Source organism: Calidris pugnax, unplaced genomic scaffold, assembly GCF_001431845.1.
Source record: "Calidris pugnax isolate Ruff unplaced genomic scaffold, ASM143184v1 scaffold2, whole genome shotgun sequence".
In the NCBI taxonomy this organism is placed as follows: domain Eukaryota; kingdom Metazoa; phylum Chordata; class Aves; order Charadriiformes; family Scolopacidae; genus Calidris; species Calidris pugnax.
The window spans coordinates 451,858-465,208 of NW_015090766.1; the positions used below are offsets into that span (position 1 = coordinate 451,858).

The 13,351-nt window shown below is 38.5% G+C and overlaps 1 protein-coding gene across 1 annotated transcript in view; it reads right to left on the reverse strand.

The window, feature by feature from the left end:
* FRMD3 (FERM domain containing 3) overlaps nt 1-13,351 on the reverse strand; it is an 81,178-nt gene that overhangs the window by 45,247 nt on the left and 22,580 nt on the right. The window contains exons 3-4 of the mRNA XM_014936833.1: nt 11,173-11,251; nt 491-588 (exon numbers count right to left, since the gene is read on the reverse strand). Coding sequence (XP_014792319.1) covers nt 491-588; nt 11,173-11,251 — 177 coding nt within the window. The remainder of the gene's footprint in view (nt 1-490; nt 589-11,172; nt 11,252-13,351) is intronic.

A 13,351-nucleotide genomic window follows, 5' to 3' on the forward strand; every position in this document is an offset into this window, starting at 1 on the left:
TGGTGGATGGGGGAGGGAGGAGGGGGCAGGGAGAGGGCTGGACAGAAAGACCTTGTTCCTTGAATTACAACTTGTGTTTTTTGTTAGAGATTCCATCATCACGCAAGTCTTGTCTACCATAAGAAGGGGCACTGAAAGATACTTGTTCCTGCATAGTTCAAATGGAATAGGATACATTTACATTCAAGATTCAGAACAAAATTCTGCTTTGTTTATAACCGAAATCTAATACGGAGGCTATACTTTTTCATTTAAATGCTAAGACAACCCGTTGTTTTTAATGTTTTTTTAAGTTCCAGTTTGGTTTAGTTGGCTAAATGGCTGAAGTAACTAAAACACTTCACAGTTCATGTTAATGCAGGGAAGCAGTACAACTTAAAAAATATGTATCTTATTGCTACCTACATTTCCACAATTATTTTTGAGTTTCTCTTTCCACTGAACACACCTATGATTTACATATTTTAAAAAGCCTGTTGCTTGTACTTACCTTGGACAATACAGGCACCCAGGTAGGCAGCATCAGAAAAAGAACACAGCAAACGGCCATGGAAAATGTCTCTTTTTATTTGTAGATATAAGAGGTATCTGAAATATAATTAGAAAAATTAGGAGATGATGTGGCATCTTTTAATAACAGAATTAACTTATCAGTATGAAACTAGTTCTGTGACTATTCTGGATCTCTCTCTTGCTATCTTAAATAGCAGGAAAAAGAGGCAAAGCACAACCACAGGAAAAACCAGATGTAAGACAAGATTATTCTCAGTAACAATGAAATAATGTCAACAGATTACAAAAAAACCCCACAACACAAAAAAAACCCCACTAAGAGATAGCATGGAGAGTACTTTACTTAAAATGTACAGCTGTTAAAATGCTCATTAGTAGCGTGAGATAAATCACAGTAACGTAAGTTTGTTTGAGCATACCCTCTCTCATCAAATACAGGTTTACACAATGATATCTCTATTGCTATAGACAAAGTAGCACGTTGACCACAGGATTTCTTTCCTTTTCTTTTTATAAGTTTTCAAGTTCTGGGGCAGAAGTGACCCACTGAGAGAGGCAGCAGGCACAGAGGACCTGCCTGGTAGGAACCTCTCCCATTCCTCTCAGAGCTCTTCTTCCTCCAGAAGAACTGGGGAGAAGAAAACAAAAGGCTCCTTCCACCTGCCCTCTGCCTCTGACCATATTATTTCTAACAGCAAGAGGAGAGGCACAGCTGTGAGGCCATCGCTTTCTCTTTTGCTTCCTCCCCAAGAGAGCAGCCTCTGAGAGATGATGGACCAACTCACGGCCCAGTGATTCACTCACAGCTCCTTTCCCAGCTTCATAGCTGGTTGCAGCTGCACCATTCAGCAGCTTCATCCCTCTGGGAAAATAAACCATTTAAGCATTGCTTTAGTCAGATAAAGTCAATTATCTAGAGGGTACTATCAGACCCAGTGGCTTCTGCAGACCTTCAGAACACTCTTTGATGCTGCCAGTCCTCTACATCCTGGAACTACAGTGCCGCCAATGAAAATATGCTGTATGAATAACATTTATGTTAGACTTATTTTGCCCGTTACTTGGTTCTGTGTGTAATCATGAACTCCTGCACCAAGTAGCTTATCTGAAGTTTACAGTCAGTTCTAGATTTGAGTGAGACTGGAAGTATTATCTGAAGGGCAAGAGAAACTTTCTTCCCTTCCTTGGATTACTATTAAATGCTACATAAAGACGAGACAGTTATCACTGGGAAAAGCAATTGGTTCTTATTCTGGACATACCCTTCACTGCACTAGAGTATTAACTTTCTACAGGAAACCTGCATTTCAAGGCCTTTTTTTTTCAAATTTTGCAAAACCCCCCCTTTTTTTTCCCTGTAATCAGTGTGCAGTAACAGCTCACTAATTCACTTCCATAATTTGGTACTGCTACAGTACAAGTATTTCCCAGGGAAGATCTGCTTTAGGGTGAACCAAAGGCCTCAACGAGATGCAGTAAAATTCTTAATCTGCAATGACAGCCTACCAGAAAAGGCTCAGTATATTGATGCAAATACCACATACAACTTGGGCAAATAAGCAGTCTCCATCTGAAAACTTTTGGTAAGTCTTGCCATGGTGAAAAATTGGGTTGTGGTTCTCCAGACTGACCATTAGCTTGAGGTTTGAGGCTTGAGGCTAAACACATCTTTTAAGAAGTGTCAAAAAAAAAGCCAGCTATGAAAGGACGTCCCAAGATTTCAAAGCATGGCTTGTGAGCTGAGCTGTAAGGTCAACAGATCTCCAGTGACACTGCACATTGGTGGTTTCTGAGTTGGAAAATTATTATAAAGAGATACGAAAGTAAATAGGCTTCTGGAAAAGCATATTAACCCACTGCTCCCAACCTACATTTTCAGACATAAGGCTGAGAGGATAAATACAAATTTGAAGTCTCAGGGCTGTGCTCAGTCCAACTTTCCAGCTGTACGGATGGAAGCAAATGTTATGAACAGTTACTTTTCTATGAGTATTTTGGTATTTACAAGAGTAAGAGTTAGTTTTGCAGGAAATTCTTTCCCCTGAAACAGGATTGGGCAACACTGGTGCCCACCTTGACTGCCTATTGCAAGCCATTATCTTTGGAGCCCAGGGAGAACGGAAAATCTTCAAGAATTGACTCGAAGCACCTATTCAAGAGTCAGGCAGCCCCCCTCTTTTTCTCTTTCAAATTCTATGCAATAAATCACAAGTTAGGTTCCTGAAGTGAGATAGCAGGGAGTCTCCATGCCCCCCCAATCTATGCTTATTTTATGAGAATAAACCTGAAAATACACATACATTAATACAGTAGAATTCAAGACCAGTTTTCTTAATACAGGGGGACAGCCATAAATGCAAGAGTTTGTGATGGGTGACTAGGATACTACACCAGCACCTAGGATCAAAGACAACAGCAGCATCAACTGAAGCTCCTCAGAATAAGGCAAAACCTCATTTCCACGTACTCCACTAAAATGCTATATAGATGAACTTGTGAGTTTGAGTGGGAGTGTGCATACTTGTGGCATTTCTAAGCAAATCATTTGCTGCTGACCAGGATCAAAGATCCGCAATGTCATTATTAAATTTCTGCATCCACAATAGCAAGAAATAAATGGGTTTGTTTTCCTGGGAAATAAATGAAACAGGAATAAGCACTGGTATTGTACTACTTTTTGCTTAAGCCTGTTTGCAATATGAAACTACTAAAATTTGTAAAAAAGAATACCCCTCAATGTTACTTAATAAAAATTAATATATATTTTTTCAATCTAAATTGTCAACACATTAAGCTAATAAAAATATATTACTAACCATTCCCTCCAGCTAAATCACTGGCTCTGCAAGTTGTTCAGAATACACACACACAAAAAAAAACCAAACAGCAAACCAAACAGAGTTCAAAAATCAGAAAAATTCCATTACAATTTTTCCATAACTTCAGAATAATAAATTTTTCATTGTCTTGTCTCCCTAACATACCAGGGAGTATTTCCTTTCTGAAACAATTGGGAAAACACAAATACATATTCAATTTTGCTGAGAGGTATGTTAACAGAAAATAAATAAGAGTGAGCAGAGGATATCTAAGCAACACAGCACATAAGATATCATTTTAGGGAAAAGAACATCTGTGCCTCAGAGCTGATTTCTTCCCAGTGATCCTTCTGGGATGACAGAGCTGAATACAACCCACCATGTAGGCTAGCTATTGTCACAAATGTGGGCCATTGATGTTACTCATCTCTCTTTGCTTTAAAATATATAATCCCTAGAATTTGCTATTCTGAGGAAGAAGCTCTGTTTTTTCGTCCCTTATATGAAAGGAGGTTTGTTGTTGCAATGTTTCATTGGCTGTTCGGGGTGGGTGAGGGAGGTCTCTTAAATTGTTCACATACCTTTCTATTACATCAATAATTTTTGAATAAAAATATTGAAGTTTATTTTTTCTGTCACCAGGATTGTGTGCTACTGAGCTGCTGCATGCATTTTATCACTGAAATCCCTAATCAAGTAGTTCTTTGAACCATTCCATTTCTGAGGAAAAAAAAATAGAAAAAGGAAAAAAAACAGAAATATGTCCAGGACAGAAGGCAGCATTCAAGAGGGGAAAAGAGTCACAGAGCATATTTCATAGTGAAGACTGGAGAAATTGCTGTCTGGGACACAAGGCAAGCACTTGCACTTGTAAGAAGAGCAGGGAAATACCCACGTAGAGCAGAATGAGAGAGTCTGGATGTGTTTTTGGAGACCACCCGCACAGCAAGCTGCATGGGATACTGCTCATCTTCAAAGCAAGAAGGACAGCCTGGCACAAGACTAAGACATTAAGGAGTTCTTTCAAATGGAGGAGTTATATGCACTTTGGACTGAAAGTCAATGTTGCAGTCTTTGCCAAAGGCTGGCTCAACCTCAGACACTTCCTATAATCCTGATAAAGTAATTAATGTCCCAGGTCAGTGAAGACCTATGAATGAGTATCTGACTCCTCAATTCAGTAAGATTTATGCATGCACTTAAAATTGCCTACACGTACGGAAATAACTTGCAAAATCAGGTCTGATTTTGCTGCTTTTCTTGTCCTTCCACCACAGCTGTTTTTGCAAAGCCCTGGCACAACTTTATAGCCTGATTTACAGCCCTAAGTCCTGAGGCTTACCAGCAAGCTAGTAAATGTATGCTTCAGCGCTTACACTCACAAACGTCTGTCACTGGAATAACCTCATTTCCATCTATTATCTGTTTGCAATACAGATGACTCAACTCCAGGTTAGCCAAGCCCTTCCCTCAACTGCTGATGAAGGGTCAGCAATATCTATTCTTGTTTTCAAGCAGGCTTCATGACCCTCAGAAACCATGTTGCTAACTGCTTAATAGTCAAATTTTTTACCTATTTTAAGATGGTCAATGAGGCAAGAAAGCCTTCCCACAGCCAAACTTTGTGGTTTGTCCACGTTGTGTTTATTTCTTGTGTTCAAGTCACTTTACTCCAGTAAGAAGCATTTCTCCCAGTGTTGTTGCAGCCTTTCCAGCTGGCAGACTCAGTCACCTCAAGAGATCCAGCAATGTTTCAAAAATTGTTATCTCAGCACAGTGACTAACTTTTTCCTGTGCTACTGTTCATACTCAGGTGCAGAGTAGCAGAGGACAAATGCACCTGTTTACAGCATGCCTGGATTGTGCCTGGAGTGCCCTTCTCCTCCAGAATTTATGAGGTCTTTATGTATATTATTCTGGACACTAACTACACATTCTGTCTTCAACAGTGGATATCATCCCAACTAAGTAGTGATGATAGTTCTCTTAGTATCACAACTAAGAAAACATCTTTTCTATGCTTTACAGTGCCACCTAGATAACAAGGCTAAGACAGATAAAATCTATATTATCTAAAAATATATTGCTTGTCTACTTACTGATATGTTTGTAAACTTATAAACTAAAGAAAAGCCATCACCCTGTTAGCTACTGATAAAACACAGAGTTGACAGGTAGATCTTGGAGTCATCACAGACAGGTCTCTGAAATCATCAACTCAGGGCGCAGCAGCAGCCAAAAAAGCCAATAAAACTTGGGCATCATCAGGACAGATACTGTGAACAAGACAGAGGGGCATTTAATCACTCTTTAAAACCTTGGTGTAATCACATCTTGAATGTTTTACCTAGCTCTAGCCTCTGCATCCTAAGTAAGACCACAAGAGGATCTCTGAACACGTAAGGTCTCCTTCTCCCACAGGCACAAACTCCAACAAAAAATCCAGGACTCTCCTGGATAATTTTTTTCCCCACCCCAAATGCTATTTGCAAGCCTGCAAGCACCAAATGCTCTTACTAACAACCCTCATTCATTTTTAAAAGCTATGCTATTTAATCTAATCATGAGTCCAATACTATTAGCACTATAAACTCACTTGCCAACTGCCAATATGGCCTCGAGAAAACCAAAACGGAGAAGCGGACTTGCAGAGGCATCAAAACCTAGGTACCACTGCACATCTTAAGACAAGCAGGACAGGGTACCCAGAGAGGCCGAAGTATTCCTAAATGATGACTGGAACAGGGTTTGGCAGCCCAGGCCCTCTTATTGGCTTACCCTTGGAAGGATGAACTTATTGCAAGACTTTCCAACTTACAAATAAATGGTATGATATTCAAGTATTAACAACCAGCTGGAACACTATCAGTCTCAGCTGGCCTCCCACTTCTGGAGAGAAAAGCACCAGACGGTTATTTTAGTACAAGGCAATATAAAGTACATATGTTTGAGACAGGGCTAGTCAAGCATTGCATGCATACAGCTATATTGCTCTTTCTCGCCAAGCTAGCTCACTCAGGACTCTTGAATTTGCCACGTTTACATACCCCAAGTTTTTGTCATGCGACTTCCAGTTAAATGTTTTTTATCTGCTTTTCTTGCATCAAAGTAGTCATTACACTGTTTTATGACAGCCCAGTGATTGAAGAATTTCTTGATTAGGAAACACGGATTAGGAAAAAAGTGCATGATGAAAGCTAGTTGAAATAATCCACCTTTGGTTAATTCTGCCAGCTACTCACCCATGCACTCTTCTTTGGTTTTTTTTTACAATAATCATGGATTACTGCTGATACAGTATTATCTCTAGCATTTTAGATCATTCCTTTGGGACCTCAAATGACTTTATATTCTCCCATTTTAATTATACATACATAGTGTAATGCAGGGATTTGGAGATTAAGAAGGCATGAGGCCTTTGGCTGCTTTATTACGTAAGAAAAAAACCCACTGATTTATTTATTACCTAAACAAGAACACTGAAAAATTGTAACATAGTAAAAATCTGTGCCGAAGTGCGACCAGCCTTTGCATCCTTCTGTACACATTCCCTGACTGTTCCCATTCTGTTCACACGCAGCATCTCAGGCTGTGGACACTTCCAGGGCTCTGACCTGTGATCAAAGCACAGTGAAAACAGGCACAGAGCAAAACTACCTGTGCTTTCCAGAGAGTGTAGTGGGATGCTGTGTGTACTGCAGAATAAATGATCTCTGCAGTTACAACTTCCTTCATGGCAATTTTATATCTTTGCATGACACGGCAGCAGAACAATCTTGACCATCATAGTGGAATAAATAGCTTTTTTTCTGCAGGTGATTCCATGCACATAGCTAAAGAAAACCCCTTCTCATCATCAAGCCTTTCATGCTCTCTGGAAAAACAAGTGGAATGCACCAAAAAGATGAAAAAGAAGAAAATAAGGAGAGAAGGAAACTAGCAGTAATACTGAAAATTTATGCATTCAAGGCCTCTACCCAAACCCTGTGTAGTGTCAGCTAGAAAACTGGCTGCAGAGCAGACGCTGATTTAACAAGAAAAGAAACCAAAATTATGTTTATGCATGGCAGGGAACAAGGGAGATGTTGAGGACCTGCCTGTCATGTTGCTACTGCCTAATTAAAACTAGTAGTTATTACTCTCATTAGGGATGCTTAGTGAAGCCAGTTAAATGCCCTTTTCTGAAACTGAAGCACTTTGTTCTGGCTTCATGTCATCTCTTAAGTGCTAGACAATCAGATCTAGAAAGCCACAGATGCATCATTCAGAAGAGCTTGACGTCCTCCAGATACTACACATGAAGTCAAACCCTCAGAGATGGCCACAGCACAGAGGAACGTCACTCTTCTACTAAGGTTGAGCACCTCTCTCTGTTTAAAAGATTACACAAACTGCCCAAAAATTCAAAATCACTGTTTATGTTGCAATCTGCTGAGCCTTCAGTGCACCTGAAATAAACTCAGAAGGCCAATCATTCGAGGAAATGAAGTTAAATCCTTGACACTTTCTCATCACAATTTTTAAAAGGCATTGGGAAAGCTGCCTGATTGGTTTAACTATTAAAAAATATGTCTTTAGTCTTTCTCAAATATGTTCCAAACATGTATGCTGTCTTGCTGAGGAAGCAGTATTTCTGAAAAATAAGTACGGATCTAAATCCATGTTGACACAAGTTAAGGAGATGAGTTAAGAACGTTAAGCACTGAAGTGCATTAAGATTTGGGCCTTCTTGACAAATTGTGTTTCAAGGAGTCTGGAGTCTGTTAATACAGACACAAGAGAGTTCAAGGTGACAACCCCCATGGCCACTGAAGTTAACTTGTGAATTGCAACCCTAATGCCAGCCGGCTGTAGAGAAAATGGTGATCAAAGATCACACAGAACCTCCTTCTGCAGCAAGAGGTGTGAATTTTGTCCTGAGTCCATGGAATTCCTTATTTTGCAATAATATCTCAAAGTGCCTTAACATCCCAAGGCAGGCACTGATTTTATTTCAAAAGCATAGCTTTGGAAGCAATTGTTAATTAAAATGAAGTAAGATGAAAGCAAGCCGGTGCAACACTGTGATGTGACTGATGATATTCACAGACGTCCTTAGCAGTGGAACAAAACGCAGTGACAGGCAAGCACATGGCTCGATCCTTTGCCCAGGGCACTCCTGGCCTCTGAACATGCAGTGTGCACACATTTTCAGGTTTTTATGGTTGGGTTTTTTTTTTTCTATAATATCATAGACAGAGGGATGACTTCAGCTAGGTCATTCTCCAACTTAATTTCCTGAAAATAGTTCCACCTGTAAAACCGTAGACTAACTCAAGGATTACAGTCCAGCCCAGCCTACCAAAGGTAGGACAGAAATGAAGCAGCAGTAATCTGAGGTGACAAATACTCAATTTTCTTCCTGTAAGTGATATCTAAATTCTGAATGGTATTTCTGTCCATGTTATACTATTTTCACAGAAATCAAACAATTTACTACATACACACACAGCTTCATGTACTGAATAGATGATAATTTTTTAACATCAGACATTGCCATGGAAAAGCAGGAAAACCAGCTCTTTTCAACATCTGTACATCTCTTTGATGTCTCTATGGTACTTCATTAAAGATTTATGCCTATAAAGCTTTTACAAAGACTGCATCGACAATAATCCACATGGGGGATTTAGACAGGGTTAATTAATATTCTGAACCAAAGAGTAGTATGACAATATGACAGGATGAGCCTTACTGTATCTTAATTTCATTATCCTAATGGGGACTACAGATACTTGTCAGATTTCTACCCAGTTGAAGAAAACAGCAACTCTGTGACATTCTTAGGCACGGAAAGTAGGAGAAATGCAAAACACTATTACTCTGACTCAGCTGACTCTACATGCAGCTATGAACTACAGATGGCTTTTTAAGTCAAAGGGTGGTAATATTATTAATTTATTTTCAAATCTTCTTAAATGAATGCTGCAACAAAAGTGACTCGCCAGTAAATAGAGCTGAGCTTAAAAAAAAAAAAATCTACCAAAAAGCCAATGAGCTATCAAAGTTTCATGGCTGCCTTCTGTCCAATACTACTGGACTTTTTTCCTCTTGAATTTCACCAATCATTGCAATTAAAAAAAAAAGTTTAAGTCAAGCCAACTTATAGCATCAGATTGAATATGACCCACTGCTTTAGATGATGACGCAAATTCTCAGGGGTGAATTCCATGACTACTCTTCACTTGCTCATTTCAGGAGCATTTCCCCTACTTTGTTATTGTGTAAGAGACTTGGGTAGAGACAAAGCAAAGCTTCCCAGATAGCAACACTGAGAAACTATAAAGCTGATCAGATACAAAAAAGTACGATAAGCACAGGGTGGACATATGAAAAGAGAAAATATTTATCCTTTTTAAGGTCTTAATAGTATTAGTTTTAACAAAAGACAGTAAAACATTTTTCATGCTGCAGCTTGACTTTAAAAATTAATTTGAAATGTTCCATTAAAGCCTAAAACATACTGACAACACAATACACTTCAGTGAGCTAATTCTAGATGCTTTGCATTTCAATAAAACTTCTCCTGGGATGGTATCCAAGTAATTAACAGGGAAAAAAAATCAATTAATTAAGACTCCTGAATGAGGAAGGTCTACATGAAGTTTATACTCGGGCTCATAAAAAGTAAAACGTTCATCCAAGGACAAACACTAACAAATAATGAACATCCCTTGACTTCCTGGTTTACAACCTGTTAGCTAACAGTTTTAGTATTTCACCCAGGATAAACAGTTATAATATGAATTGCATGTTCCAGCTGCTCTATACAAACTATAAACTTACCATTCAGCAGAATGCAAGCTGTTGCTGAAACTTTCTGTACGAGACCAAGGATAATAAGATCACTCGCAGTCGTGAAGTGATTCGTGAGCACAAGAATTTGCATGGCTTAGGGAAAGCATCAGTGAAGAACTCAAGGCAACAAGTGTTCAAGGAGAACACTTGTTGTTCCACTTGAACTTGAAAGTTCAACAAGTGTTGCTTCTGCAATATGCAACTATTAGTCAGCGGTGTGACCTGCTGACTAACGTGGTACAGCATACGTACAGTGCTGCACAGCTGGTGCAAAGGTCAAAAGAGCTGTAACGTTCCTACATCTTTTCCCCCAAGTACACTTCCTGAAAAATACCCAGAGCAACCCAATATTCACAATGGCTAGCAGGAAGGACAAAGCTTCCACTTGTTAAATATGATTGATCGGTTGCACAGGTGTTTTTTCATAGCAAGGGCTGGAAAATTCCAGTGTAAGCAACAAGACTTCTTAACCTCCAGAGCAGCTGTACTTCAAAAATATGAAAATATTGCACCTTACATCAGTTCGTCTGTCAGTTAGGTCTATCAGTACTTTAAAAATACTATCTTGTTTGTGGTCCTAAAGACAGACACAAAAAAATTCAGTGAGGCTAATAATGTCCCCTGTTGAAAGAGTTAGAGAGCCATTACTGAAGTACACTTCACTGCTTATTTCACACAACAAAAAGAAAAACTATGACACAAAAGGAACTTACTCAAGACCACAATCCTTGCTAACGAAAGAGTCAAGAACACCCTTGCCGAGGCATGTGACTGTTGCCTCTCTTTCTCAAAATTCTTCAACAGCATGACTACCTATCTATATGTTACAGAAAAGTCCCCTTAAACTGCTTTAAAATATCCATAGGTATCACAATACATAAACAAGCTCTCAGTAGTGCAAATGTCTGTCTAGTCCAGTATTTTACCTTACGCAACAAAGTGTTTTGTTTTAAACTTGTTAATGATGTACATTAAATGCATAAACAAATATACAAAAAAATACCTGGTGAGCTCTTCTTTAATCTTCAAGGGTTCATGTGGGTAGAATTTCACTCTAAAGCACATGGTATATGGTGGATGAGCTGAAATATGACAAAGAAAAAGTGTGAGAATAATAGGAAACAAACACTGCCTCAGTCACTCTGAAGGAGTGGCTTCCAAGTGTCTTAAAAAATAGTCTGTGTGACAGTTAGTTCTGAAGCATCAGGCAGGGATTCAATCAAAACCAATAAATATTATACTTACACATTAAAAGAATAGAACATACAAAGAAGAAGGCCAAAGCACATGCAAAATACAGCTAACCTATGCAAATCAATTTATAAATGCTTTTGCACCTCATAAAACTTATTATTGATCCAAGAAGTACAAAACACATTTCAGTTGCCTTTTTTTTTTTTTGGCAATAGATAAACAGGAGCAATTGCGTGTTGTTACAATGACATACAAAGGTGCTATGTATATTTTTTTATTCCTGATGAAGATAATGCCTAGACTTAAAAATAGAAGAAACCATGAAGTTTGGTTAATGAAGCTTAAGACAACAGAACTGCTTGTTTCCAGTATTTACCTACTCCTAAGCTACGGGATCAATACTAGGCCTTAAGTACAATACTTTCACTTCTCACCAAAAAAAAAAAAGAAAGGACGAAAGAAAATAATGGTAATAGGAATGATTTCAAGTCTGCAATCAGAAAGCATCTCTTGGTTTTACATTAATGAACACAGTTTTATACACCACTGTTGTATCTTTAATAGCATTCAAGATATTATCTAATCCTAAACCAGTGATCTTTCAGTGATTACAGGAGGGACAGAAAGCAAATCAAAGACTATTATTCTAATCAAAGAAGCATATTGTGATAATCATGTTAGGATAAAAGACCTGTGAAAACCAAGTAGAAGGCTTAAAAATACCACATCAGGCACAATACACAGCTAGGCAGACTCCTCAGAGCTATCTGTATCCAGGTAATGTTCATGTTTTAAATTTCAGTTCAAAGTGAGAAGGAAAATACCACATCTTCAAAAGCTAAATGGTGTGGAGAAAACCCCCACCTGTATTCCAGAAGCCATGGTAACTGGCAGGCCTGCTGGTAACACCAAGAGAATGCGCAGAGAAGGAGCAAGTACTGAAGCAGAACTGCTATCCAAGCAGCAAGGCACAGTAAGCCATGCAAGGATCCTCTGTAGCAAATTGTTCACCAGCAGAGACATTTCTCAATGGACAGAAACAGAGGAAAAGCTGAGGCTTCAGACAAAATAGGAACTTGTGATCACTGTGCTCATTTGGGAGTGTCCTATGGACCCAAATGCAGATTCTTAATCCCTTTATTAAAATATTTAACTATGAAATTAACTTTCTGCACACTCAACATTTAAAGTCCCTTAATTTTAACAAGTTGGGGGGTTGTGGGTTTAGTTTGTTTTTTTTAAAGTGAAGCGTCCATGAAACTTTAATTCATAGTAAAGTACAGATCTATATTCTAGTTAGTTTTAAAAGTCCATTAGTCTTAATGTATACTCAATGCACACGGTCAATCTAACTTTTCTAAATCTTGAAGAGATGGTGGTTTTACAGGAGCAAAAGAAGGGAAGTCAGAAGAAAAAGGGCAAAGGAAATTACAGTGAAAATGGAGGAAGAGAACAGGTGAAACACAGAATCACATTTCAGTTGTTGTAATCTGTTAACAGCAATCACTAAGCTATCAGAACCTTTTACTCTACCACCTCCTCAAGCTTACTTGTATAAACTGCATGTGGAAATTAGTTCAACAATCATTATATTCTTGAAGCTACTTTCACTGCAGTATTTACCTGTATGCTGTAGTTTTCCAGAAATACATCTCTGGATATCGCATAGTTCCATGTAATGTACAAAAGCAACAATAAATAAAAATGCATTACATCTTTTGTTATGGTTGGTATCTTTTGGATGGTTCAACTGCTTTTGAAGATGAAGCAATATTTTCCCCTCTCAAGATCTCATGTTGCACTTTTTAAGTACAGTCAGCCTCAACAAAACCTCCTGATTTCACATTTTTTTGCTTGTTTAAATAACTACCCATTTAAGATGCAAGGAGGAATATCAGAAGAGATGGGGATGGAGAGATGAAAAATACAGAAACAAAGCAAGCAAGGAAACAGTAACAAATAGAAACAAACACGAGGAAATGAAGAAA